This window comes from Neopelma chrysocephalum, unplaced genomic scaffold (genome assembly GCF_003984885.1).
Source record: "Neopelma chrysocephalum unplaced genomic scaffold, ASM398488v2 Primary Assembly neopelma1_24, whole genome shotgun sequence".
Taxonomy (NCBI): domain Eukaryota; kingdom Metazoa; phylum Chordata; class Aves; order Passeriformes; family Pipridae; genus Neopelma; species Neopelma chrysocephalum.
This window is the reverse complement of record NW_020897693.1, coordinates 19685751-19712521: the sequence shown is the minus strand read 5'-3', so window position 1 is coordinate 19712521 and position 26771 is coordinate 19685751. Positions and strand designations below refer to the sequence as shown.

Sequence of the window (26771 nt, the reverse complement as noted above, 5' to 3'; positions counted from 1 at the left end):
TTTGACATTTATTTCCTCAGATCTAAAGACATGACTGCTATAATTTTCAGCAACTGATTCCTATTCAAATCCATAGAAGTTAGGCACTTCATACCACTGAAAATTTGACCCATGACTACTTACCATGGTGCAGATATCATACTGAGGGCCAGAGTATAAAAGCTAGTCACTTTAGCATTCACTTTAACCAGATACCCCTGGAAGAATACTCGGTAGTGATTCTCAACAGCAGAAAGAAAGTTGGAAGGAATAAGGCATGTAATTTGCTTAGTTTTTACTTTATTTCACTTTCCAACTTGAGAAAGAGCAGTTAAAATATTTCATTAAAATGCACCAGACAATAATTATATCCTGTCAGAAGTACTGCTATGCTTAAACATATTCAGAAATCATCAATTAAAGCTTAGAAGCTGATAGAAAAATAGTGTCTGTCTCTCTTTTCACAGACACAAAAGATGTATTTGTTACTGTTCTACCTGGATTAACTGAGCTGCATTAAGCACAACAGTATTTATGTTGCCAGTTCCTGGAGCGGAGGCTCACACGGTCTCCTAGGAGGTGCTGACAAACAGCTCTGCAGAATGAAAAAGAAAGAACTTAGGGGTCTGGTGGGGAGCAAGCTACGCTTGAGTTGTCAAGAGCGGAACACTCAGTTTGTTCTCACAGTTGCTATTCCCAGAAATCTGCCCTGCAGAGGACAAACAGCAGCAGGTGGGAATGACTGACTAAGCACAGGGAACTTAGTAATGTTATGTTGGCAAAAATCGTGACTATCCCTTTCTGTTTCCTACGAGTTAATTTACCAGTGTTTGTAGAAAATACTCCTTTATCTTACTAAAAGAAACTAAGTAAACTATGTCCTTTTATATTCAGAAACCCAACTGATGGCATGTTCAGTTTTGACTCAAAGCAGACTGGTTTTAAAATAACGTAGTTTACAAAGGAAAGGGCAAACAAACTGTAGAGCAATGGCAGCCTGCGAAAAGGGATGCCTAGTATGGAAAGGCCTGAGGGAACAGGCAGGATGTAGTGGATGTGGGACTCAGGATGTCTCCCAGTTTTGCAAGGGAAGCAAGCATCAGGACAAACCAGTTCTGTTTGCAGAGATGGTGCGAAAAGCAAGGGAACATTAGGCTGGCATTGTAACAAAATGGGAGAAAAGCATGAAGTGGGATGGCTACATGTAGAATTAATCCCATTAATATTAAACTGCTCCATAAATGCCAAGCTCAAATCTCAGCCAGATACTAAAAACTGATCAAGACAGTACTAAAAGATGTGTAATGGAAGCTAAACCTTGGCAGGAGCTGGAAGATGTGGAGGAGTATAGCTGCTTTACTGGGCTGGCTTTGATCAATGACACTCAATCATCAATGAAAATTCTTTTCTAATAAAAGACTTTTTTTTTTTTAAGTAGTACTTGCAGATAGAGAGAAGCAATAACATGGAAAATGTTTCCGTGTGAGTATAGCTGCTATCCTAAGCCAGTACTGCAGTTAATGTGGACCTGTGCCTTTTCAAAATCCAAGTTTCAAAGCCAGCTGTGGGACAGCCTTCTGCACTGCCACGTCACTGTCTTCTACTATTGCACAACTGACTGGCACAACCTACTCAAACCTTACCTCCAGTGACTGAACTGTTCAGCGAGCCTGTTGTTTGCTTTCCTGTACAGACCAGCTCATTATGTGTTGTCATAAGGACTGGAAAAGGGAAGTGTCTGTAATCACACAGGGTGGCTCCTTCTGTGTTTGTTTTCACAAGGCAGCTTGCAGGCAGAACTCTGGTGATAACCTCTGCATCTGGCATATCTACTGGTGCTGCTTGTCAAACTGGCCCAGATCTCAAGTGCTCCAGTCTCTGAATAATAGGATTTCCAAATACTTACATTAAGCCCTGTGCCAATTAGCCCCAATCTCACCTCATCAATTCATGATTTTTTAGTGCAAGTGAAGGCAGAACTGAAGCTTAATGCCTAACTAAAGCTAGCCTGGAGCAAATGGTATTTAGCTTATTTCCCCAAAGATACAATCCTAGTGCTATTGCTTTTGCTGAATAGAAGAGCTATCCAAGTTTAAATTAGTGCTTTAAAAGAAAAATTGTAGGAAATCTTAGTTTGGGGAGTGTCAGTGGAAAAAATATTTGTTGACTTGATTGGATTCAAGTGAATGTTTTAAGTCCTCCCAGTTTGTTTCTCCTCAACCTCTCAATGAATTGCTTCTCTGAAGAACTTGTGTCTCAGTTGATACAAATCTCCCAGTCAGCATCAACACTCAGGGCTAAGTTTCCCAGTGTCAGCGCAGAGGTCTTCGTATCATATGTGAAAACCACTTCCTTTTCTTTCCCACCTGAACAGGACAAGAGAGTTTACTATTTGATATACGAAGAACTCTTCTGAAACACAGTTACATATGACTCTCTCCAGTTTTTAATTCTGACTGACCCTGCCACTGGTGGAAAGAATCGATTAAAAAAGAAATAGAAGTCAAATCTGCCCAGAATACACATAAGAATGCAGCAGAACTGGAAAATAATTATTTCTCTTTTTCTGATCTTTCAAACTATGGTATGTCAAACTGTGGTACTATTAAAGGATTTTTCAGAAAAAAATAACCCTTGTTTCTGCATAGGTTTTCCTCCAAACACCCCTGACAGGTAGAGGCAGAAAGTCCATTTCTCCATGACTCCCAAAGTGAAGGGACATGCCTCAAAATCAACCAGAAATTATAAGCCCTTTCTTGTAGATGCCACTGCCTATCCATATGAGATCCCTCACAACTTCTAGAGAGCCCCACATAAGCAAGAACTCTAGAGCTTTTGAATAAGCAAGAAATCTGGTTTTGTCTAGAAGTTTCCTGTTCTAGATTAGGCAGGTTTACAGATCTGAGCAAATGGACCTTCATTTGAAATGCTATCTCTGGTCATGTTCTGTGCAGGGCAACATTGTCTGAATTTGTTAATTCCAAACCACTTTTACTGATGTATCTATTGCCTTACAAAGCCAGCGTGCTTCAGTTCTGCATGTAATAACAGTAGTGAATAGCTGCTGGCTCCTTTCACTAAATTCTGTCCTTGATACCAAAAAAGTAGCAAAGAAAATTAAACAAAGAGGCTTTGTATGCTGTAACACTTCCATTATAGAGCTGCCAGTTTGACATCTCTAGTGAATGGCCGCAGAGCAACAGGATTTCAAAAAACTCTTGAAATCAGTTTCAAAAAATAGAAGTCAGTTCATTACCCTTGGAACTGGCTGTCACAAAAGTGGGTTGCTTTCCAAATCCCAGAACTATCACCCGCTCAACCACACATGAGGTTTGGTATTGTCCACTTTCATCTGCGCAGCTGAAAAAAGAAAATTATTTCATATACATTAGTTTTTGGCCAACAGTAGAGGTTCAGTATCATACAGAGAAAGTACTACTTTGGTCTCATCCTGAAAGTTCCCTATACTATAGGTTTCCTTTCCTCTATTTACCTTTCTCCTAAAAACAAGTAAAACTTTCTCCCACTGTCACCTAATTTTTCACCACATATCAGATTTAACAAATATAGAAGAAAAAGTTTGAGAAGGTATTTTATGGCAAAAAGTATGGCTGACTACTAGGAAAGTTCTGGATTTTCACAAAACAGTAGTTAAAACTCCTAGGAAAATTGTAAAGCTAATTTTTAACACTTTTTCAAGTAAGATGTTTCAATCTGAGGCAAAATTATCTTTCATTTTAATTTTTATTAAAAAGCCCAAAAAAACTCAAATCAAAATGAAACTTTTTGCAGTGAACAAATGTTGTATCATTCATCTAAAAATTACTTTTTTCCAACTTCTAGATTTGCTAGCAATTTAGCAAAATTTTTCTTTCCCATGCTGTATTTTTAAGATCTTCAGATTGAATATTCCAGATCAAGAGATTTGAATTATACTTTAGAATTATCCAAACTAGACTACAGTTTTGCTCTGTGTTATATTTTTAGCTTTAGGACCACTGCCTGCATACATTTGAACCCTGAAGGACTAAAGAATGTCTGCAGAATCACCATTTATGCACTGCACAGCCCCACTGGCACCATACTTCAATAGTAAAAGTGTATCTAGCATCTTGTTCCTTACAAGCAGCTAAGGATCCTTTTGACTTTTAGGTTTTGCCACACAGCCTTTGCAGGTTGTATCTGCTTGTGCCTCCTTTTAAGTGCTTTTCTTCATGACAATATACATGGTGAAATTTGTGGATTACTTTTGGAGAATACAATGGCATGTGTTTGTGGTGCCCATACAGAAGCACTGAATATCTCAAGTTGAAAGTGACATATAAGATTCAAGTTCAACTCCCTGCTCCTTCCAGGACTACCTAAAATTAAATCATATGACTAAGAGCATCATCCAGATGTGTCTTGAACTGTGACAGGGTTAATGCCTTGACCACTTCCCTGGGAAACATGTTCCAGTAACCAACCACTCTCTCAGTGCAGATTATGTTAGAAAAATACATCTTAGAACAAAAACCACTCCAGGTGTTGCCTACTTGCAAATCTCCTAGTTTACCTTCTTTTGTCTCTCTGATGGGCTTTACCCTTTCTAATGACTTTCTCTGTACTTGTGTAAATCTCCAGAATCTCTAATTTGACTAGACTGAAACAATAGGAGACAACTCAGTATTTCATGTGTTGCTGCCCGTAGACTTATGCAGAACATCGTTCACCTCTGGAGTTTTATGACAGATTCTGCACACTTTGGGACTTCACTAAGAAGTAGATGACACTAATACTGCTACATTTGCAAGAAGGCCTCAAACTAGAAAAGACATTTCCAGTGACAATGTATGGGTGGCTTTTGTCCACAACTGCTGTTACCTGGAAGTGAAAATGTTCTTGTGGAAAGTGAATTTCCGATATAGGAACTGCTTCTTGTGGAGGTACTGAAATGAATGTCCATCATCTACATAGAGTTCACCTATGGCACAGGCCTGTGAAACACACCAGATGGAGCACAAATTAACAGCAGTTTCTAGTGCTGAACAATGAAACTAAAAATGTCTCACTATATGTTATGCTTCATATTGAAGATGCGTGTTTATTTTTCTTTAGCAACTTGTATCCCTGGAAGGCTCAGGCAGTCCAGCTCTGAGAGTGCTGGACATCCTGGTTTTGTAAATGGATGCGGGTGTCAGGTGTCACCTCATTTATTAGAAAAGACAGTTGTAGGAAGCTCTCTCTCTATGCCAAGAGGAAGCTTGTGGCCTGCTCATTCTCTGCTCCTTCCTCCAAGGGACTAGATGAGGGCTGAGAAAGGCTAGAAAAATGTTCTGCCTCTGCTATACTCTTACAGCCTCACTTTGAAGGAACAGTGCAGGAGAGGCGGAAGTCCCCTCAAATTGCAGAAGTGGAGAAGAGCCACTGGGCATACAGATGTAGATACCATTGTGCTGATCAAATAGGCAGCAAGGGCCTACAAAGGTCAGATGGAGTAGAAGACATCTTTGTAAAAAGGGAACACTATCTCAAAGTACCTCTGTGTCCAAGGCCACATGGAGTTCATAAGAAATATCTATCATCCATTCAGTGGATTTCCCAGCTGCGGTCTTCAGAGGTATCACAGTGCCCCCCCGTTGGAACACAGGAAGCTGAGAAAAACAAAGCCGGGGTAGAAAGGTTCACATACTCTGATCATATAATTTTAACATGGATCAGGAATAGCTGAAGTTTGCTCTTATCAAAATTTAGAAGTGAACTTCTACTACAAATATATAAAGAAAATGCTTCAATTAACAATGGGAATAGTAGTAACTTTCTGTATGTGTATAAGCAAAATAATTTTGCTCGGAAGAGTAACCCTCACGTCACCTCACTTTCTTACCAGGACACAGTAGTGTTCCATCTAGCAATAAAGGAGATGGGACTTTTCGAAAACAGCTATTTTAGGTTACATTTCTACAAAGAAATTGAAATGTCACTTTTCTAATTATGATTATTGACAAAACAAAAGCTAAGGTGTTTTTTCTGCTCAAAGGAAGTAGCATTTTAAAACAAAAACATACATTCTCTAGTGTTACTGGGATCTTCAGAGTGCCTGCATCTTCCATTCGTTTAAATTTTCTGAAATCATACCAAACCTAGAAAACATGAAAAAAGAATGAGCATAACATCTATGGCAAGATTTGTTCCCTCTGCAGATGCAGTTACTCTCCTGCTTAACCTGTCACTATTCCTAACAACCTATTTGATGTGCAAGAGGAAACATTCACTTTTCAATTAAATGACCTTTTGGATGGAAAGAATCAATTCTCATTCCTGAAGCACAAAGATAATCTGATCTTTTCCAATTCTCATTCCTGAAGCACAAAGATAATCTGATCTTTTCTACAGTTTGCGTAATATCTTGTATGTCTTAAAGCATCTGGAAGTGCAAAACAATGAAACACTTTTCTTTTTTTATCTAGTTCCTGAAAAAGTATATTTATATTGAAGTGAAAATTAACAACAAAGTTGCTATTAACAGGTGACAAAAAAGAGCTGCACCTGAACTTCCCACACACACTTGCCAGCAGGTTTAACTGCTTTTAGTGTGCAAGCAGTCAATTCCCACAGAGATCTTGATAAAAATATTTTTCTTGTTTGGAGAGCCTAGTCTGTTTTTCTCCCTACACTGAGAAGAATTCTACATGTCCTCAGGTGCCCTAGTGGAGTCACAAGGCTCTGCATGGTGTCACACACTCCCCTTTGTTGCTTACCCTCTAGAGTCTCAGGTTTTCCCTTAGGAACTATTTTCCCCAAATTATTTCCCTTCCTCCACCTCTCAGCTGCTGTAGCGTTAACACTCTTTGTAGGAGTGGACGACTGTGCCATCCTGTGGATAAATACTTTTACTTCAGAGAGGAACTGATCTCTGTATATGTCAGTCTTTGTTACACATGTCCCAGGCTACTGAGACTTGTATTTCCTTGTTAAAATTTTCCCTCCCCACAGCTTCCCTCTGATTTCCTTATGACCTTTCTTCAAAGTTCCCTTTTTTCCACATAAAAAGTGAAGTTTAACCCAAAGAGAAATACATGAAAAAGGGAAATTGACAATTTAGTGAAGCTGTTTTATGGTGTTCAATGAGAAGCAGCAAGCCTTGAGGGAACATTTAAATTATAGGGAATCTGAGATTTGTGCAGCAGCTCTTGGAAAGGCAAGAAAGTAAATTCCCTGTGAGCCAAGCATGCAAGGTATCGAGGTGGAAAGAAGGGTTCAGAACGGCTCAGGATGGCTGGCCAGCACTTGGCATGGCAGCAGTGCTCAGCAGTTACAAGACGAGGAGCTGGAAGGTTCCTGCGTAAAATACTTCTTTGGGCAGAACAGCTGAGCAGTTCATATTCGTCCTTACCTCCTCTGACCCTGGAAGCAGAACACTCACTGTCTTGGCCTCTTTCTCTGTGACTGGATGCACCAACAAAGCATTTCCTGGAAAAAAACATGAACATGGCTGTGGTCCTCAAGGCTGCATCACACCAGAGCAGAAACTGTGTGCTCTGGGGTTTTCAGCCTCCCATAACCATTTTAGGAACTTGCTTGGGCATGCCATATACTTAAGTTCACTTTCTACTGGAAAAAATGGCATGTGTAAGGAGCTGGTGGCTACCTGACTTCAGCAACCAGCCATACCGGAGTGAAAAACAATCATGTTTGGGTGGTAGTTGTTTGCTACTGCCATTTTTGAACAGACTGTGGTCTTAGCTGCTACAGCGAACTTTCATGTTGCAGGTCAAACCCAACCATGTTTTTTTTAAGTGACTAGTGAGATAAAACTCAATTTTGCATCTCATATGACCCCTACTTTCAAAGTGCTGTTAAAACCAAGTCCAGTCCCTTAAGAGGTTTCAAGTTCTATATTCAATTACAATATAATTTTTTTAAGTCTTGGGCAGAATTTTTGTGTTTTCTTTCTGTTATGCATACTTTACCACCTTAAAAGTATTTAAGTCAAATTCCAGAGAATAAGACACCTGCTTACCCAGCATGTACTCATACTCCACGTCAAAAGTTTCTGCTTTTCCTGGAAACTCTACCCAGAGAGGCCTGTAGAAAGAAAGAAAGTGGAATTCAGTTACTTTTTCCTCTCCAGTCAGCCCGTTCAAGTCCTTCTGGCATTTTCAGGCTCCATTTTCTCCCTCTCTTTCCAAGGTACAGTTACCAAGAACTGAAGATAGGGCAAGGTTCTCTTCTGTGCCAGGTGACTCGAAGTACCCCTTTGAGTCACTGACAAAGAGTCCCCAGTACAACATGGCTTATGACACTCCAATATACCTATGACTTCATCTCCTGCAGCCTCATTTTCTTCCCTCCTGCCTTCTTCCTTAAAAGCTTGCACTACTTCTACCTTCCTTCTAGCAAAGGAGAGGTGAATGAGCCTTTCTGATACAGTCTACCAGCAATGAGCAGCAGCTGATGAGCTAGTCCCTGCAGCACAGTTCTTCCTGTTCTCAACAGCTCACTGCTGCTTCTATAGCAAGTCTCCTCCTGGTCACACCTGAAAAACCTGCTCCAGAAGTTAATTTTCAGTCTTTCTCAAAAACAGGAGTTGTATATTTAAAGTTTGAGAGATTATGACAATGATAGCTTATTGAGAGACGGAGTCTGGGTTTCCTTACACAAAAAGCCTGGCTCACCTTCTTACTCATAGGCATCCACTTGTTCACTGCAACCCTGCTCCTCATGTGCTTGCTAATGAGACACATTTTCCACTCTGCTTGTCTTAGTGAGAAAAATATCATGTTTCCTCTCTAATTCTGTACCTACTGCACCAAATTTAACACAATAGAAGTGTTATTTAATATTGTGGGCAGTTCACATGTCAACATAAGCTTCACTTCAAGAAAGACAGAAACCTACTGTCTATGTCAGCGCATACAACAGGTGCATCTTGGCCTATATATGTGCAAATCATCTTCAAAACCCAAATCACTCAACCGTTCCCAAAAACACCTTTATGTTTTTAAAACTTAGGAGATGTATCTGCATAACAATACGTAAAGGTAAATGTGGTGCAAAAGAACAGTTCTAGGGCAACCTCGAAGACACAGAAATCAATACCAAGGAGATTACTGACATTCATCTCTTGTTGAAATAATTGCTGGATTCAGTTCCATTGAGGTATACTCTTAGAGGTTAGAGAGCAGCAGAACAAAAATTTATTTTCTAATTTCATTTCTGTTCTATATTATTAGATACTCTGCTAAGAGAAACATTAGAAGGGATACTGCAGTCATAAATTATAAACTTATTAATGTGATGTAAGCTTTTAGAACAGTAACGATTATGCAGTAACAAGTATTTTCATGAGGGGCAAAATGGCATTTAAATATTTAGGTCAGCAAGTTCAGAGTCCATTAAGCACTGTTTTATGTACTGGTTGGACTACTACATAATGTTCTTTATCATGACGGGAAGTTTGAAGTATACAGTATTTTAAAAACATGTTTAAAGACTGTGAAGTGTTTATTGAATTAGTGTGTTCCAGGTGTCTTTTGGAAAAAAACCCAAAACATATAATTTTCCTCTGAGAATCCTAGGAAAGCTTGCAGAATGCACAAAAATAAGAACTCACTATTATTATAATTTTTGTGGGGGTTTTTGTAATTTTTTAATATTCAAATAAGTAATCACAAAAGTAAGAGAGGCTAATTTAACTTCCCTTCTCCAAGTAACTTCCTGAAGATAATCACTAAATCTCCTGACTTATGTTCTTACCTCATAACTGGTTCAGCCGCTGTGTGTGCCCGATAGAACAGTGTGTATAAGTAAGGCAGGAGGACGTAGCGCTCTCTAATGGCTTTCCTGATGATCTGGGTGTTCTTCTCCCCAAAGAGCCACGGTTCTCGCCGTTTGCTCTCCATGTTAGAATGACCTCTGAAGAAGGGCTGGTAGGCTCCAGCCTGATACCAGCGAACAAGTAATTCTGGTTCTGGATCTCCAATAAACCCTCCCACATCAGCTAGATATTGCGCAGACAAATAAAAATACACATTTTTGGAAATTATTCTGAAAAATGTGAAACTCTCCTCTAACAAACATTCCAAGTGTATAAATCCATGCATTTCACAGTGTGCTCGCTGTTCTGCTCGGTGTAACAAGTTATCCTTTAAAAAAAAATATCAAGAGAGCTTTTGAAAGCTGAGTACCTTTCTCAGTGACAGAGGACTGTCACAATGATGCTACAGAACACCACCTGAGGACTGCTGCTGGACACGAACATCACATAAGAGCTAGCGGAGAAATGATGATGACAGCCAGGTTTCAAGCTTCTGAAACCAGACTGATCTGTGAAACTGTCTGGAAATGCACTGGACTGTTGAGCTTTCCACCATCTGTGTTGAAGTCTATGTTGGGAATACAAGCTTGGTGACACCATTTATGCTTAGTGAGAAACACATTACCTCCACAGAAGGAAATCCCTGCCAAGCTGATGGTAAGAAGCATTGGAATGGATATTTTCAAGTAACTCCACTCCGCTGTGTTGTCTCCAGTCCACACTGCCCCTGGAAATACCCAGTTTCAGCATTACGCAGGAAAACCAAGTGTATACTTCAATTTATGCTTGCAGTTAAGGAAAGAAGACAAGAATAGACACGAACCACTCGTGAACTGCTGTAATTTGGAACTTTTTTTCTTTATACATACATGTTCCTGAAATATGCAGTAAAAAGCAGGCAGTGGTTTGCCACAGGACACAGGTTGTTATTCTGCCTTTAACTTGCACACGCTTTGCTAGCCTTTTATGATTTTTTAATCACTTGCACTCTTATGAGATCACCATGTCAGTATTTCTAAGACAATTTCTCTCCTCTCTAGACTCTTATCCATCAAACTTAATAGAACAAAGCAGCAATGAAGGCATCCAGCTAGTCCTTACCATACTTCTGTGATCCAGCAAAGAAAGATCGTGTGAGGACAAATGGTCTCTCTTTTCCTGAAGAACGTCTGATGAGTCCTTCTGCAGTTGCCATTTGCTGAAAATCATGAATATAAAAGCCAGGAAGACGAACTCTTTAATTAGAGTATTTTCTAGACTGCCTCTTTAGCCCTTCCAAGTGAGAAAAATTAAGAACCCACAAATAATACCTATTATTAAAGCAACAAATTCTTATTAGAATATAATTGAATGAAAAATTATTAATATTGTGTAGTCACAGTCGATGTAATTTACGTTGTTATGGTAGAAAGGCACAGATGTCACATTTTCTTGTGACCAATCACATAGTTTATTCCAAATATTGCAATATCCAGCACAGCAGAATCCTTGATGAAGGCTACAGAATACCTAGTACTGTGTAAAGTACCACATTAGACATACTCCATGGCAGTGACTGCTGTTTGTGTCTCCAGATACTCTACCTGGTAGAATCCATAGAGGTTGTGTACTTCCCGATGCTCCCAGTTATTGTAGTGCACAGCATCTTTCTGCATTGTTAGTTCTGCCCCTTTGAAGACGGAAGGCTCATTCATGTCATTCCATACAAACAGGATATTAGTGGATCCCTGTAACACAGGGCTGCAATTAGGTCATGACAGAGCCATTGCTGTGACTTAGTGTGTTTATCTCTAGTGGGTGTCAGATCAGTCTGGGGTGTGACTAGAAACAGCAGCAGTAAAGCAAGATATGGTAATTACACTTCTGAGGTCACTTGAAAGCTGCCAGTTGTTCATCTCATCTCTCTTGGAGGCCCTTCTGGTAGCAGCCTGCAAGCCTACTTGATTTTTGCAATTCTTACCAACTCAGTAGGCAGTTGCTATTTCTGCCTTCTGGTGAGGGAAAAGAGGCAGGAAAAAGAGAAGTATTAAACAGATAGGAGGAAAAATCAGAGAAGGCCAGAGGTGAAAAACTGGAGAGGAATAGCAGCCTGGGAAATATGTACCATGCATGTCTACTAGGAGAGTGGTTTCAACAACTCTACTGCAAACTAGAACTTTGGGGCAGGGTGGGGGAACTGGAGGTGTCCAGCAGTGGTCACTCAGACACTTTCAGCACTAGGCAGGATGGTCAGAATAAAGTGACTATGAGCTATGAGAGAGCACTTCCACATTGCTCTTTGTGTGCTATCACAGTAGTAAAAGCTGAAATAGCAGCAGCCGGATTAGATTATGCAGCAGGTGATTCTTAAAATGCCTGAAGTTTGACCCTTCTACTGCTGCAACTAAGTGAGCATGTTCACTGGTGGCATATGGATTTCAACTGTCTTAGTTTAGATAAGTCCATGGAGAAAATCCTTCTATGGTGCTTCAGCTTATCAAGATATTTTCCTCTACATTACAATAATACAGCTACAAAAGTCAACTTGCTTAGCCAGTATCTTCTTTTTCTTCTCCATTTTCAGGCTTTCTGGGGTATGTAGATCAGAGCAAATAAATACAAACCTTGTATGTTTTGAAGGCAAATTGATCTGCATACCATTTTCGCACTTCAGGATTGGTGAAATCCAGGTAGCAAGAGGAACCTGTGGATGTGGGAGATCCCAATTATTTACCTGATTTTAAGAGCATTGTCTTTGCACCTAAATACAGTGGCCTAAAGCTACAGTGCTTTTCACCAGCAGCAATAATGTAGTCACTATTTTTTCTGAAATAAAAGCTCAAGAGCAAATTCCAGGCTGACTTGGAACTCAATACACCCCTTGCCATATCAACACATGTAGATTCTGGAGGTCTGAAGCTCAGCACCCTTTAAGGATGACTGCTAACAGTCTGAAACATGTTCAGATGTGAACAGGAAGCCAGGGAAAGACAACATCCCTGGTATTTTGAACTCAAACAGGAAAGCATCACTGAGAAGCTGAATAACTACATCGTGCCATGCTACCAGAAGTTGTAACATGTCCTCGAATTTTCCCATAATCGCTCCTTTGCCAGGACTGTGAGCTTCCTGTCTGTAAAGAAGTGGGACAACCTGCTTTGCCTCCACCCAGTGAGATCTCCTTATGAAAAATAACATGTCAAATCACTATATTATGATTGAATCAAAGGTTCAGTACCAGGGGTTCACTTAATTTCATCCAGCCTACATAAGCTGTGCTCACTGCAACAGATCAGACTGCATTTCTGTATCCAAGACAAGTTTGGAAGAGGAATGGCTGTTCTCATAAACAAATCCAATTTTTTTAGTTCTAGGCACTGGTACTATCTGCAGATTCAATAGATGTAACATAGGACGTTATACAGCTGAGGCAATTAGAATATGACTATATCAAAGAAACCACAAGGTATTTGAAATTATTAATATTTATAAAAAATGCAAGGAATGTAAGACTTTAATTCCTCTTCCATGGATACCAATTAAACTATTCTGCAAAATTTTTAAAATAAACAGCTAAAATGTGGAGACAGAGTGGTTTTTTACCTGACCAACAGATGCCCTCAAAATCTTGCCCATTTCTGTCTTTCACAAAATATCCCTTGTCTTTTGCCTGTGAATACAGGGTATATGTGGGATCAACCTTAATGTGTGGATCTACAATGACGACAAGCTGACAGGATAAGAAAACAAAATCATCATTAGCATCAATTGTGCTTAATAAAACAGTAAGAGTTCACTTTTGATAAAAGGTAGAGAATGATTTCACCTCAGGTAAAAAAAGACAGCTGTGTCACTAATTTTAAAAAGCAGTTACCAGTTCTTGTATATACTGTGCTAGACTTACATATAGGGGCTGAATTTACAAGGAGGGCATGAACTCATGCTTACCCCTCTGAAATAAAGGACAAATCCCATTGTTTCCAGTAAAAGCAAGTATCCCAACCCCTAAAAACACTGTGTTTTTTTCACTGCTGTATTCTGTGAATGGGAAAATATCTGCCTTACACGTTCACGTGCCTGCTTAAAATCATACGCCTTAAGACATTTAAATATATTTTAGTTTGTGTAGGATACAACAGCAACAGATACTGTATTTTGTAGTTCTTTTCTGCTGCCTTTAACTGCTTTGCTGTATAGCTGAGAAAGTACTATAGCTCCAACTGAGAGATTATAAAACTTGAATGCTATTTCAGCACTTCCACATTCATTGACTTTTGGCGAAGATCAATAATTAAGCAATTCTACAACTTTAAGATATTGTCTACATTTTAATACCTCTATAAGTATAAGGAAAATATTTTAGCTGTAAAAGCAGAAACACAAAGCAAAGCTGAAGCAAGCACAGCAACTACCAACAGTGAAAGCTCATGTTAGGAAGAAAAATTTTCTGCTGTGTCCATCACAGCACTGAACTGCTTCTGTAAGACAGAGCTTCACATGAGTCAAACTTAGCCTGATGGTCAGGATACAAAACAAACTACAAAATAAAATGGCATGAAGAACTGAATTAAACATGATAGCTTGCATGCTGTAAGCATCACCAGACAGCAACAGAGCCTAATTTACTCTGTTGTAGTTAAGCTGTTTTCAATATCTGAAGTACTTAGGTTAAAGGTAGATTGGGTAGACTCACACTACAGAGAAATATTTTCTTTCTTCCTGTTATATTTTTACCTTGCGTTTTTTCTTCTTGAGATGTTCTTGCATCTTTCTGGGGTTCTGGAATTTCTTTTTGTCCCAAGTAAAATACCTCTTGCCATCTGTGTGCTCTATGTCCAGCCATATCACATCATAAGGAATGTCATGTGCATCAAAGCCAGCATCTACTGCCTTGACATCTTGTTCATCCTCATAATTCCATCTGCACTGATGGTAGCCCAGAGAAAAAAGGGGGGGCAGGGCTTGAGTGCCTAGGAAGAGTATATGAATGAAGATAAAACCGTTAATGTCCTTCAAGAATTTATCTAGAGACTCTAGAAAAAGTTAACATGATTAATATGCGTCTCTCGAGCTAGGGAATGCTGGCCTAAGTTCTTCATACCAAAGTGACTAACTCTTGAAATAATGAGCATTACAATGAGCTCAACAGTCAGAAAGAGCAAAGGGCTGTAATGATAAAATGAGAGTGAGAAGGAACTTGCTGTTCCACGATGCTGAAGTGTTACTCCAGTAACCAATATAATTTTATTCTTTATCTTTTTCTAATAAATAATATTCCAGATTGGTTTATCTGTCATTAATGCAAACAATTACATAAATTTGAATCAGTACAATGCAATTTCTGTGACTACTTGAGCAGTGTAAACAGGTCCACAGGTGCTACAGTACAAGGAGAACCACTGGAACTGAAATTGTTAGGAATTTTTAAAATTAGCAAACATGCTTGTATGTATGCATACAGGAAAAGGGAGCTAGGAAACTTTCCTGAGCATGCACTTCTGCTTGCCGAGATCCTCCAGGAACCTGGCTACTTTTCTATTTCCATTCAGCTGAACCACGTTCTCTTCATAATATCTGTGCAGCAAAGAAACATTGCTAACAGACTAAAGAACTACCAGGAATATTTAGGTACTTTAATTCTCTTTAGTACACAAGGAATGTTGCTTTCATAAAATGTTAGTCCCCTTCTCTCCATTTTTTTTTTACTCTCTTTCTGAGCCTCTTGTTTCTTTCCTTCCCCATATATGCATGGGGATGTATTCTCTTCCCTAAGGGGCACACTGGACACTTACCTATGTTATTTCTCTAGTGTCCAGGACACATTACTTTATAACTTCAGTCTTTACACATTATAAGGGGGCCTGTCTTAATGGTGACTGGTAGTTTTAGGCCCCTGTATCTCCCCTCTTCTTCTAAACGTGTAGTTTCGGTTAGCAGTAATTATGCTGGCTTCTCAATTAGGGCCAAGTATGACCAGCTTCAAGTGCTAGGGAAAACAAGGATGGAGGCCAGTCTTCACAAAGTACCAGCCTTTGCTCTACACACTGCAGCTTGGGAACAACTGCACACAATGGGCTAGGTAAATATTAACCTGCTCTTGGGTACAGCATGTTCCTCAGAGAATCTCCCAGGTAAATGCGCCAGACTGACTCCAATTATATGAGTTAGTACCTGTCAGTTGTGCAAACTGCTTGAAGATATCAAAGGCAGTGGGTCCCATCAACAGGAAAACATCGATGATTCCGCTTTCTGACATCCAGCGTACATTAGTTAGAGGCACTGCTCTCTGCTTAGCAGTCTCTGCAGCAGACCTGGATGACATGCGCTTTGAAGGAAACCAAGGTAAAACTGAATCTCTCTCGGCCAAACTTTTATTCAATGAAGGAGAAAAGATGGAAACACACAAAATTCACTAACACATACCTGGCAGGTATTAGAAATACACACTGAATGTTTCTTATATATCCTTCACAAATCCTTTACCTTGCATACTGTTTATACAAAGTAGAGCAATAGTTAATGAGGAAAAATGGGTAATGAGGGGCAAAATAATTAAAGCTTTTCTGTAATTATAGACTATGCATTTTCTGTAGGATCTTTCAGTAATATCTATATCATAAGTAAAAAAGAAAATTAATAATTTTAACCACATAATGCAGTGCTGGAACAAAGCAAGATTTTCCTTTTCCTCATTGTTTCAATTTTAACAGAATTCATGTTTGTGTTTCAAGAGTTTGAGTGAATTTCTTTGCCAAACATTCTATGTTTCTTGAAGGTCAATTACATTCCACAGAGGGAGACTGCTTAGCAGAAATGTGTGCCAATACCAAGAATTTAAAAACTTTGAGAAATTCCTTAGATACAAGAGATTGTCAAGATTTTTGTCCACCCGTTTTTCTGCCTGCTACATACACCTGTGTAGATCTTTTCTGCATATTTCCTCTTTGCCTCCTCCTGTAGACCTGTTAAGATTCAAGATCTGTAACTCATCTCTTTGTTATTTTCAAACAAATTTAGTACTAGGGACAACAGGAGGAAGAGACTGACAATTCTTCATTAGGGAGCAAAAGATAAATCTCCAATAATGTTCCAACATTCCTGTTGGCACAGCCCTGAAGCGTTTTCTTTTGTTATTAAATTCTGAGGAAAGTGAATAATTCTCACCTCAGCTACTGCCTTTGTACTAATATCCACCAGCGTTTCTGAAGAGTTCAGCCAGAAGACCCCTGAAGTTCTGTTAGGCTTGTGTGCTAAGAGAAGGGGCACTGAACCGTAAATGCCTATTTTATCATGTATCTTGTGGCCGAAGATATCCAAATTATAAAGCCGGTAGGCATCACCATCACTAGGACAAACAAACAGATGTATTTATTACGTGTAAGCATCCTGCACCAGGCCGATTTTAACTCTATTGCCATTCCACTAAACTTGGTGAATACTCGGTAAGCACTCTGTATTGTGGCCTTTTGTTTGGCATCTAGAGCTGAAATATGGGCAGCCTAGATTACTGCTTCTTTGCTTTGGTCCTCGCTATCTGAATCAAACAAGATTTTTGCTGCCAGTGAGACTGTTTGCTCTAAATCCTAAAATATGATTTCTGAACTCTCTCATCGAGTTGCTCTGAGTTCTGCTAAAACATGACTCATCCTGAAGTCCAGAAAAAACTGAATGGAAAACCGAGGGAGAACAGAAGAGGCCATTTATGAAATTGCAGAGTGGAAAGGGAAAGCTGAACAACTTACTCTACATGGATAGTGGTTTGCTGTATAATTAATCTAAAATATACACTATATGATATGCATGTCTCAAGCTGTTGTCTGCATTAAAGTATTAAGACAATGTTATAGCTCTCCTCTACAAAAAAATCCCAACTGCACTCATTAGCAATCTGGCTCCTTTACCTGGTGTTTTTGAGAAGAAGTGTTTCTGTGTGTTGTGGTATTCCATAAACATGATCATATCCATGTAAAGAGAAGTCCACGCCTACAGAACTAGGACCTGTGGAAATAACATTAAAAGAGAAGAACATAGAGTGCCATGCTCAGGCTTATCTGAAAGCAACAGAGCAGAGCAACCTAACACGATAAAACAACTGAAAGTTTCAATAATTAACTCTTTCATACTTCTTTTCAACTTCACTTCCATTATTACTTTTGTTTCACAGAAGTAATGCTTTAAACAGATTTTATTGTATTTATTCTGATTTTGAACTTCTTAAGAAGATAAAATGAATCACTTGAACAGAACCTCCCCCCAAACAAGTTCACATAATCATGGGTCATTTCTTTATTCTGCAGTGAAAGGCTTAAAATTACCTCCTGTTTCTATCCCGGTACGTAAAAGCCAAACTTTGCAGCATAGTGGACTTCAGAGTCTGAGCTGCCTGTTTCCCACTGCTCTTCTCTTCAGCCTCAGCCAGTGGAGCAGCATGCACAAGAGTCCCTACCAGTGATATCATCTTGTCACAATACTGAATCCAGGGCAACTTTTGACAGGTGACCAGAGATCCTGTAGACTGACAAGCAGTGACTTCAGGATCAGAACCTGACCACATGGACTTTATTCCTCCAACACAGAAAAAACCATGATGCTGGCCTAATACATCAGATACAGCATGAACAACAGAGACATGTCTTGACTGTGAACTGAAGAAGTTTCTGTCACCAAAAGGAATGGCTTTCAGACCCCCCTCTCCCTACTGCAGCTGCTGGGTAGTGCCGGTTGCTATAGAACTCTGCATGCTAGTGGTAATGAACAAAGCTAACTAACTTAATTAATACAGAATACAATGAGACAGACAGCAGATGGCCATACATTTTGGTAATTGATAATTTAAATCGTATTTGAGCTACTGCTCTCACGTGTATGTAACCTCCTTATCTCTTAGGATTGCTCAGTATTTCCTTTTGTAGTCCTCACTTTAAAAGAGTTTCTTTGTACCAATTATTAATGCTTAGATATCATGATTTCTGATATGTCATGAGAATAAACTACAGGTGAAATCAATGTTATGTACTAATACTAAGAAAAGAACATACAAAGAAAATAATGTATTATATACATGTACACTCAGACAACACAGATAGTGTTATACTGTGTCAGAAATGGCACAGTGAGTTGATGAAACAGATCACATTGACTGTGTTTCCTCTTGAACAGAAGTCTAACGAATATTTGCAGTACTTTTGTCAAATTTGTTACCCATCACTGATTTCTGATTAAAACAAAGTTAAGACAACTGAAAAGCAGGAGCGAGTGAGACATTGATAAATTTTAAGCAGATAAACAGAAAGCAGACAGATGAATGAACACAGGTTTATACAAAGCAGTAAAGCTGTTTTCAGAACCATACTGAGGCTTACCATGAGCTTTGATGTCTAAGAAACTGCCAAATTTCTCTCGCCAGAGACCTAGATCCTCTTGTTTTTCCTGCACAAACAGAAACAGCTAAGCCTAGCAAACGCATCTGCTCACATCGTGTATTTCTAAGAAAAGTATGTTTTTTCACGAGACTTATAAATTGTTAACTGCTTTTTTGCCAACTATGGTTAATACAAATAAATCCAAACCACATTTAGATTCTGCTGCAGCAATTTACACTGCCAAACTGACATGCATGTGTTGCACATATGGCATCTGCTACAGCATAAAAGTAATACCCAAGGTCTTGGATAGAATCATAGAACAACAGAACAGGCCATTTTGGAAGGAGCCTCAAAAGATCATCTGGTCCACCATTTAATGGGTAAAGGGAGCCTAGATGAGATTATCTAGCACCCTGTCCAAATAAATCTTGAAAATCAGAAGTGATGGGGACTATACCATGTCCCTGGGGAGGTTTTTCCAGTGAGTAATTATTCTCACTGTACAAATGGGTTTCTTCTGGATGCTGTATACATTTATGAAATGCAAATCTGCATGGATAGAACTAAACAGGAAAATCCATACAAACAGAAACCAACCTATTCCTCCAAACAGTAAAGGTAAGACAACAAAAAAAACTCTCCAAACACTCTGCAGTCCTGTGTGTGTAACTGATAGTTTTAGCCTCCTTGTGTCCTGTCATTCATTGTCCTAGAACTTCCACTTTTTGTAGCGTGTTTCCTAGTTTTCTTTTCTACATTCATCCCAGAATAAGCGTGGCCTCTTGCAGCTGTGTGACTGCCCTGGCAGAACTCAGAGCTTAGACATAAATAAGCTGAAGGCACATAGCTCTTGCCATTTATAACAGCATAGCAGAATAAGCAGCCATCTGCTCTACAGAAGGCTAAAATTATATCCCGCACATAATTCAGCCTCTTCAGAAAAGTGCAATGTGCCTCTATGCACTGCCAGGACCTGGTATTTTTTCAGAGAGAATCTTACTTCTGTATTAAGCCTGAACATAGGTGGAGGTGTAGTTTTTGACTGTTCTTTTGAAACTCTCTTTGCAAGGAACAGGGAATTTGAAAATGACCGAATATCACCACAAAACTCCCTTTTACATATCTACTCCAGATCAAATAAGAGAACATAAGAGAAAGAAATGATTAATAAAAAGGCCATGGAAAAAACCATTTTTGTGCTAGATCTACCTGAGTGATGCCTTCTACAGACTTGTTCAATCTTCATTGAACTAAGAATTTGCAAAATATCTCAATAGGTATACCAGGTCCTTTTTGGATTTCACTAGAAAGTGGTTAGACTATATTTGTAAATGTAGTACCAGGTGAAATGAAAATGTGATTTTAATTCCTTTTTTTGCAAAACATTTGTGCTGCAATTGCAGTAAGTATGAGTTACCTTAAAGTAATCACTTGCTGCCTCCTCATTTTGTGCTGTAGGTTTTCTAGTGAACACAAATACACAGAAATAATCAGTTTATTGTTAACATAAGTGAGGATTTCAAACAGAAAACTCAAATAGTACTATGCATTGCTTTATACATTATCTAAGGGTTTTGGTGCTTGACTATTATGAAAATTGATTTCATAGTTGAGAGCTTTAACTTGCAAATAATTTTAATATTCAATGCCTTAAAATAACCTTCACTCAGTATTCGAGTCAGGTTGACTTCTTGGCCTTTCAGGTTTATTTCTATCTGTGTAAGCACTTTACTGACCCAGAAGATCCTCACTTCTTTATCATTCTGGTTTTGAAATAATGCTTTACAGGAGATACGCTTGCTATGCTCTTTTTCTAGTCATGACATGTCCTGCACTATGGTTTCTCATCCTTCCAGCACTTTGCAGTGTGATTGACCTGTCAAATCTTGCAGCTCTATGGCACAATGTAAGTTGAACAAAACTTGACTTCAAGAGCTTGTAAAGTGAATAAAACTTACCTAAAGAGTAAGTCTAGTGATAAAAAAGATGAAACTAATAACCTCATCATACTACCATCACTCATTCTCAAGAAATATAAGGATACTTCAGCATTTTACAGAATTGGCCATTAAATGAGGTTAGCATTTTGCATATGGCTGCTGCAAGGGATTAAAACAGTCGGCAGCTAGTCGATCTGGAATTTGTTTGTTAAAACTTCACCATATACTTATTAAACTTACGAAGTAAAAGAAAACACAGAATTTAATGCACAAGAGCTTTCAAAAACTGCAATTCCAAAGAATTGTTTATCTTCAGCTACAGCACAAGCAGTACATATGATGATGCAATAGACAGATACTGTACCTATCACTGGGAGGTGGTTGTAGGTGCTCAAAATATAACAACCCATTGGAATTCATGCTCATAACAGTTTCACCCTTGGACTGCAGCTCAACTTGGAAGGGGTGTGCTGTGACTTGAAGTTTGTAGTCCCCATTAACACTTGACAGTGCCAGAATACCTGCCTCCTTGTGGGATATGAACAGTCTGGCAAATGAAAAGCAACAACAGCAACACGTGAAATCCACTGTAACTAAATAACAATTTGAAACAAAAGACGGACTAAGAATATCCGCATGCATTATGCAAACCTCAAGGCTAATGTTGAGGCAAAGAATGCCTGAAATACATGCTGTGCTCGGGGTTCACTGCATAGTGCAACAAGTGGCTACAGAACTGCTGTGAAAACTATCCAGAGCTTGCATTCCTGTCACATTAACATATAATGCCTTAGGTAAAAACAACACATTGTAACAAGTAGGTTATTTTCTGATTGGGTCAAATAGCCTCAGGTTTCTTTTGTGTACAACAAAACTTCCTCCTATGTATTTAACAAGAATTTTTGAAAGTAAATTAACCATATGCATTTTTATTTTTAATTCTTGTAACAACTTTGTATTGTAGAGAGACAACTGTACTGTTGCATAAGTGAGGGACAAAGAAAAACACTTGCAAATGAAGGTGTGTAAGTTACTAAGGTGCTAAATCATCTTCCCATAACTTACCTCTGGGTGGTAGGTTCCTTTATAAGAACATCAGGGACTTTGTATCTTGCTCTGAGAGGTGAAGCTTCATCAATTTTAAGCCTGAAAATATTGCCTTCTATTTCATAAATTTCTACTTGTAGAAGAACCTGGGAACAAACAAACAAATAAACTGTTAGTGATAAAAAATACCAACTTATTTTTTAACACAATATCACCAAACACTTACTGTCTGGAAAAAAACGAACATGCCTGCTTTCTGATTTAATGTTCTTCAGCACTGTTGAGTAAAAATCATTATCCATATGAATTTACACCAGCTAAATCTACTTCACCCCTTCGAAGAAGCAATGTTTTTTAAGTGAACTCTTCATCTTCAACTTACAAAGTGCACATAGCTGCATTTTGCAGCTCTCTCCCCACAGCAACATGGAAAACAGCAACATTGTACACAAATCTCAAGGTTAGTACAATTTCACTACTATGCTGTCAATGTAAGAGTGGTAAAATCCTGAGATGTGGACCTTTTGCAAAAACATCAGTGCTCTGTCTTCACTGGTATGCACAGTGCTGACATTGATCAACTGTGTCAGAAAGACACCTAAAGAAAATGTGCTAATACTGCCCTACTCACTGTAATTTGCTATTTTTTAGTTCAGGGATCTGGGAAGTCACTCTATTCTAGAAAAATTACTTACTTTTCTTCCACAGAGGATCCTGACACCACAAGTCTGATTTTTTTTCTGTTTTTTTTTTCTCCTTAATCTCTCCTCCTTTGAGACACAAAACTGGCTGAAGAATTTTAGCCTGATATCTTTTCCCACTATGTGGAAGCAAATCAATCCTGCTCTCTTCAAACGCATGAAAGCATGCAAGAGCCATAAAACCAGAAGAAAAGTAGGCAAGACAGAAAAGATTCATTTGGAGTTTCAGGCACTGCTTCCTAGGAAACATTTTACATTATGCTATCTTTGTATAAACCCCCAGATAGTCTAGGAAGCCATAGAATTTTCAGTCTTTCATATTCCTTAAAATCTAGACAAAAAATAGGCTCCTTTTTCTGTGCTGACTGCAAAGAAGGTTAGGATTAACAAGAGAGACAGAAAATAACTTTATGAAAAGTATCTACATAGTGTGATGGTTAGAGCATGGAAGTGACTTGTAGTTTCAAACTCTCATAATCTGAGCATGTGTTAGGTTGTCTGTTCCCTGGGTAAATGTGCCAGCTGCTATGCCATTAAATTAGAGAAATAGAAGACCCTCATCTTCCTGTTTGTCATCTTACATGCAAAGATGACTTCTTTTTTTCAAAAAACTGCCTTTGAGCAAACACAGGAATACAGAGGCATGGTTAGGTGGTGCTGGAAAATATGTCCTCTTAGTCCATTATAGAAAAAGAATTTATTATTTCAAAGTAGTGGAGAAAACTCTGAATTAAAACCATTTTTCAGCTAAAAAGAGTTCTATTCACATTTTTCATAAAGCTATTAATTTTTTAAAGTTCCTTAAAATACCTCTTTCTCTTGCACAGCCTCAAGTTGTCAAATAAATACTGACCAGTAAGAACATATTTAGGCTTATAGTTTGCATTATATCTTAAATATCTATCACTGAAGAATCTTAAAATCTGCAAATATTATCAGTCTTGTTGATAATATTTACTGCTCTTTCTGTAAGCACCCTCTTATGCAAGGTGGGATCTCACCTTAGTCTCCTCATGAATAATTTGGAATTTGACATTCTCATCACTTAATGTGACTGAATCCAACAATGCTCGATACGAGGATTTTCCAGGACATAACAGTTTCTGACGCCTGTCAAGACAGAAAATTATTTTTGGTCTCTCTAATTCTTGTAGTTTATATCACATAGAGGGACACAGTACTGGTAGAAATGTTTACTTAATGATTTTGCCTTGAATATTTTCAAATACAGTTATCAACACTTCAAGTCAAATCGGAAAAAAAGGAATATAGTTCTGAGCATAGATAAATGTTTATGAATGAGATGTTAGAGGGGTTTGGTCACCCATCACCACTCTACAGGGTTTTTTTAAACAATAGTAGTCTTAATTCAAGTGTCCAATTAAATTCTTAGCTCTACAGTTACTGTTCTTTCATTGATCCCAGAAATTTCAGCTCAATAATCTGTTTTTCATTTTCTGTCATATATCTTGGCAACTCCGGTGAACAGCTTTTACATTCTGTGGTGATGAAGCAGTGTATGTTTGTAATTAGTAACCTCCTGAATACATACTGAGGAAATTGTTTCTCAACATGTCTGCTGACTACAGAGATTTGACTGTGGCTTTTGGCCCCAATAATGTTTTTAGGACAGAAACCCTGAAACAGAGGCTCTTTCAGCTGTTTGTAGAATGCTCCTTGCCAAGCCCAGGTTTTATGAACTATTTCAAGATAAGTGTCTTAGAGGCTACCTTAAAAAGAAGCTTCTTCAGTAGTAAACTGATTTCGTTTCCTTGCAAACAGGAACACAAATGTGAGCAATCAGTTAAAGGATTTCTTTTAAAAGCAGAGCAAAGGCAGGATCTGATACTTACCAATGTGTAGCAAGCTCCTCCTGAGAAATTAGAGGTCTTATGTTAAATGGTGACATTCTAGAAAGTTTTGGTGTGAAAGGAGCCATGCTCCCATTGAAATTTTTTTTGTTGTTTGTTTTCTGAACATAATTTCCTGCAGAACAGATATGAATATCTGAGACTGTAACCCAGTACATCAGCGACTAATTGGTGTAACACTGGGAAATCATTCCTTTCAGTCAAGCAGCACAGGATAGAAGACAATGGAGGATGTGAGGTAAAAAAGGTTGAGGAGAGGTATCACAGTTAGAAATGGGATGAGAAAGATAACTTAAGGTTAGCTTTAAGAGACTAGTGAACTAGAATTTACATTTGACACTCAGTTCTGGCCAATGTACTTGCTCAACAGGACTGTAATCATGTATGCTATTGTCACAGACTAAGGGTTTCTATTGAGTGTTTTGCTGTTTTGAACTACAGATAGTCAAAAAACATCCACATCAAGAAAACAACCTGCATCTGAGTGGAACTATAGTTAAAATATTGCTGGAGCTTAGTCAGATGAGAGGATTCTCTTGAATATTAAAAGAAGACATTTTGGATGTAAGATTACGCCTTTTAAATATGGTGATTACTGTTTGCTGATAGGTGAGTGGAATGCTCACTTTGAAAGATAAATCCTGAAAACAGCAGACTTGTGATTAAGAATCAATGTGTAACTACTTCCTGTATCTTTTAATATTACTAGTTTAAAAATAACCACCACTCTACACTACAATTCTCCTTACCTGTAAAAAGCAATCTGGTTGCATTTCTTAAAGGTGCTTTTGTCCACAGCCTCATCTTGTACACTACAAAGAGCAGATAAAGAGTTTACTTGTGTTCACCAAACACCTGCTGAATGATGAGATGTCAGGGTTCCTCTTGAAGACAGGTCAGGATTAAAGACAATGCAGAGAACTCTGGTCCAACATTAAATGTGCTGAAATTTGAACTACTGTGTTTAGATATGGGAAGAACTTCTTACACATTTAGTTCCATGCTGAACCATTTCCTTTTAAACTTTGAAACTTTATGAAATGATTGAATCTATGACTAATGGAGCTGAATTTCAGCATGACTGAATTCTTGGGGGTTTGCATTTTGAAGCCAGACCTCTCTCTGCAGTCATTACAGTTAATTATTATGTTCCAGTAAAAAGAATGGAGAAATAGGCAGGACTGGCAGAAAGGAAGAAATTCTGCACACTCCTTTTCTACCTTTAGTGGAACCGACAAGGAAGGGAGGCTTGTGATGGCCCTGCTGACAGCACTATGTTATCTCTAGGCTTGGGGTAACTTTTAGATCTATTAGATAACAGTAATTTTTTGGGTTGCCTGAAATAAAAATGGGCTGCCAGTAGTGTCTATCATCAAAATACTTTCCAGGTCATGCTAAATTCAGACACAGATGGAAGTGAATAAGGTATTAGTTCTGGCAGACAAAGCACTGATGCTTATAGAATACTTACTAATTACATACATGCAACATAGAAAATTCAGGCGGCAGCCATTGAAACTCAGTCACAATTATAGATCCTGGATTATTATTGGAGATCTCATAGAACCCATATATTTAGACAATTTAGCCATTCCCATTTTTGCCTGAAGACACATACGTCCTTTCAGGTTTTGCTCCAGGTCCGTGGGACTTTGTTGCCGCATTTAAAATCCTGCAGCTCGCCTGCCTTCCAGCGGTGAAGCTGTCCCGCTCTGCGGCCCAGGGCGTGGGGAGGCTTTGCCCGGGCAGGGCGCCGGGGACAGCACCGCCCCGGCCCCGCTCGCCCGCTCCTCACTCCCGGCACACTTGCTGGAGCCGGGCCCGCTCTCCGCAGAAACGGAGGGAGCCGGTCCGGCAACACCGGGGGAGCGAGGATAGGGTCGGCCAAGGAGTCCCTACCAGGCAGCGTTACCTGACTTCCCCTGCTGTGGCCGCCTCCATGGCGGGGCTGCTCCGAGCGACCCCCGCGGAGAGAAGGGGTGACAGCCCGCCGGCGGCGGCAGGGCGCGGGGGGCTGCCCGGCGGCAGGGGCGGCAGCCGGGGAGCACTGCGGGACCCGAACGCGGCCGAGTCAGCGAGTGACACCTGGA

At 39.1% G+C, this 26771-nt stretch overlaps 1 protein-coding gene across 4 annotated transcripts; it reads right to left on the bottom strand.

Annotated features, from left to right (window-relative positions):
* Positions 1–26738, bottom strand: GANC (glucosidase alpha, neutral C). 4 transcript variants are annotated; one of them, XM_027706855.1, is made up of 24 exons: positions 26594–26629; positions 25431–25493; positions 23812–23920; positions 22128–22255; positions 21427–21609; positions 20540–20585; positions 19120–19186; positions 17659–17755; positions 16922–17102; positions 15929–16082; positions 14492–14727; positions 13361–13487; positions 12382–12461; positions 11362–11505; positions 10880–10976; positions 10404–10505; positions 9718–9961; positions 7982–8046; positions 7355–7431; positions 6027–6101; positions 5499–5612; positions 4843–4955; positions 3236–3339; positions 1–2345 (listed from the first exon to the last, which is right to left on the bottom strand). In XM_027706855.1, exons 1-24 carry the CDS (start codon positions 26620–26622, stop codon positions 2236–2238), a joined length of 2745 nt encoding a protein of 914 aa, XP_027562656.1. In that variant the 5' UTR covers positions 26623–26629; the 3' UTR covers positions 1–2235. The 4 variants fall into 4 exon arrangements, 1 of the variants encoding a protein (XP_027562656.1); XR_003537878.1 differs by lacking the exons at positions 1–2345; positions 3236–3339; positions 4843–4955; ... (1 more) ...; positions 6027–6101; positions 7355–7431 and adding exons at positions 8275–8506; positions 8637–8765 and having other exon boundaries at positions 7989–8046; positions 26594–26738; XR_003537877.1 differs by lacking the exons at positions 1–2345; positions 3236–3339; positions 4843–4955; ... (1 more) ...; positions 6027–6101; positions 7355–7431 and adding an exon at positions 8275–8765 and having other exon boundaries at positions 26594–26738.
* Positions 26739–26771: the final 33 nt, after the last annotated feature.

What these genes read in the sequence shown, in the direction of transcription:
- GANC (XM_027706855.1), bottom strand. Translation starts at nt 26,622, where the DNA reads ATGGAGGCGGCCACAGCAGGGGAAGTCAG. An exon ending in AACCAGATTGCTTTTTACAG is followed by an intron (nt 23,921 to 25,430) that starts GTAAGGAGAATT and finishes CTGTCTTGACAG; the next exon opens with GCGTCAGAAACTGTTATGTC. An exon ending in GCGGCTGAACCAGTTATGAG is followed by an intron (nt 8,047 to 9,717) that starts GTAAGAACATAA and finishes TTCTTTCTACAG; the next exon opens with GCCTCTCTGGGTAGAGTTTC.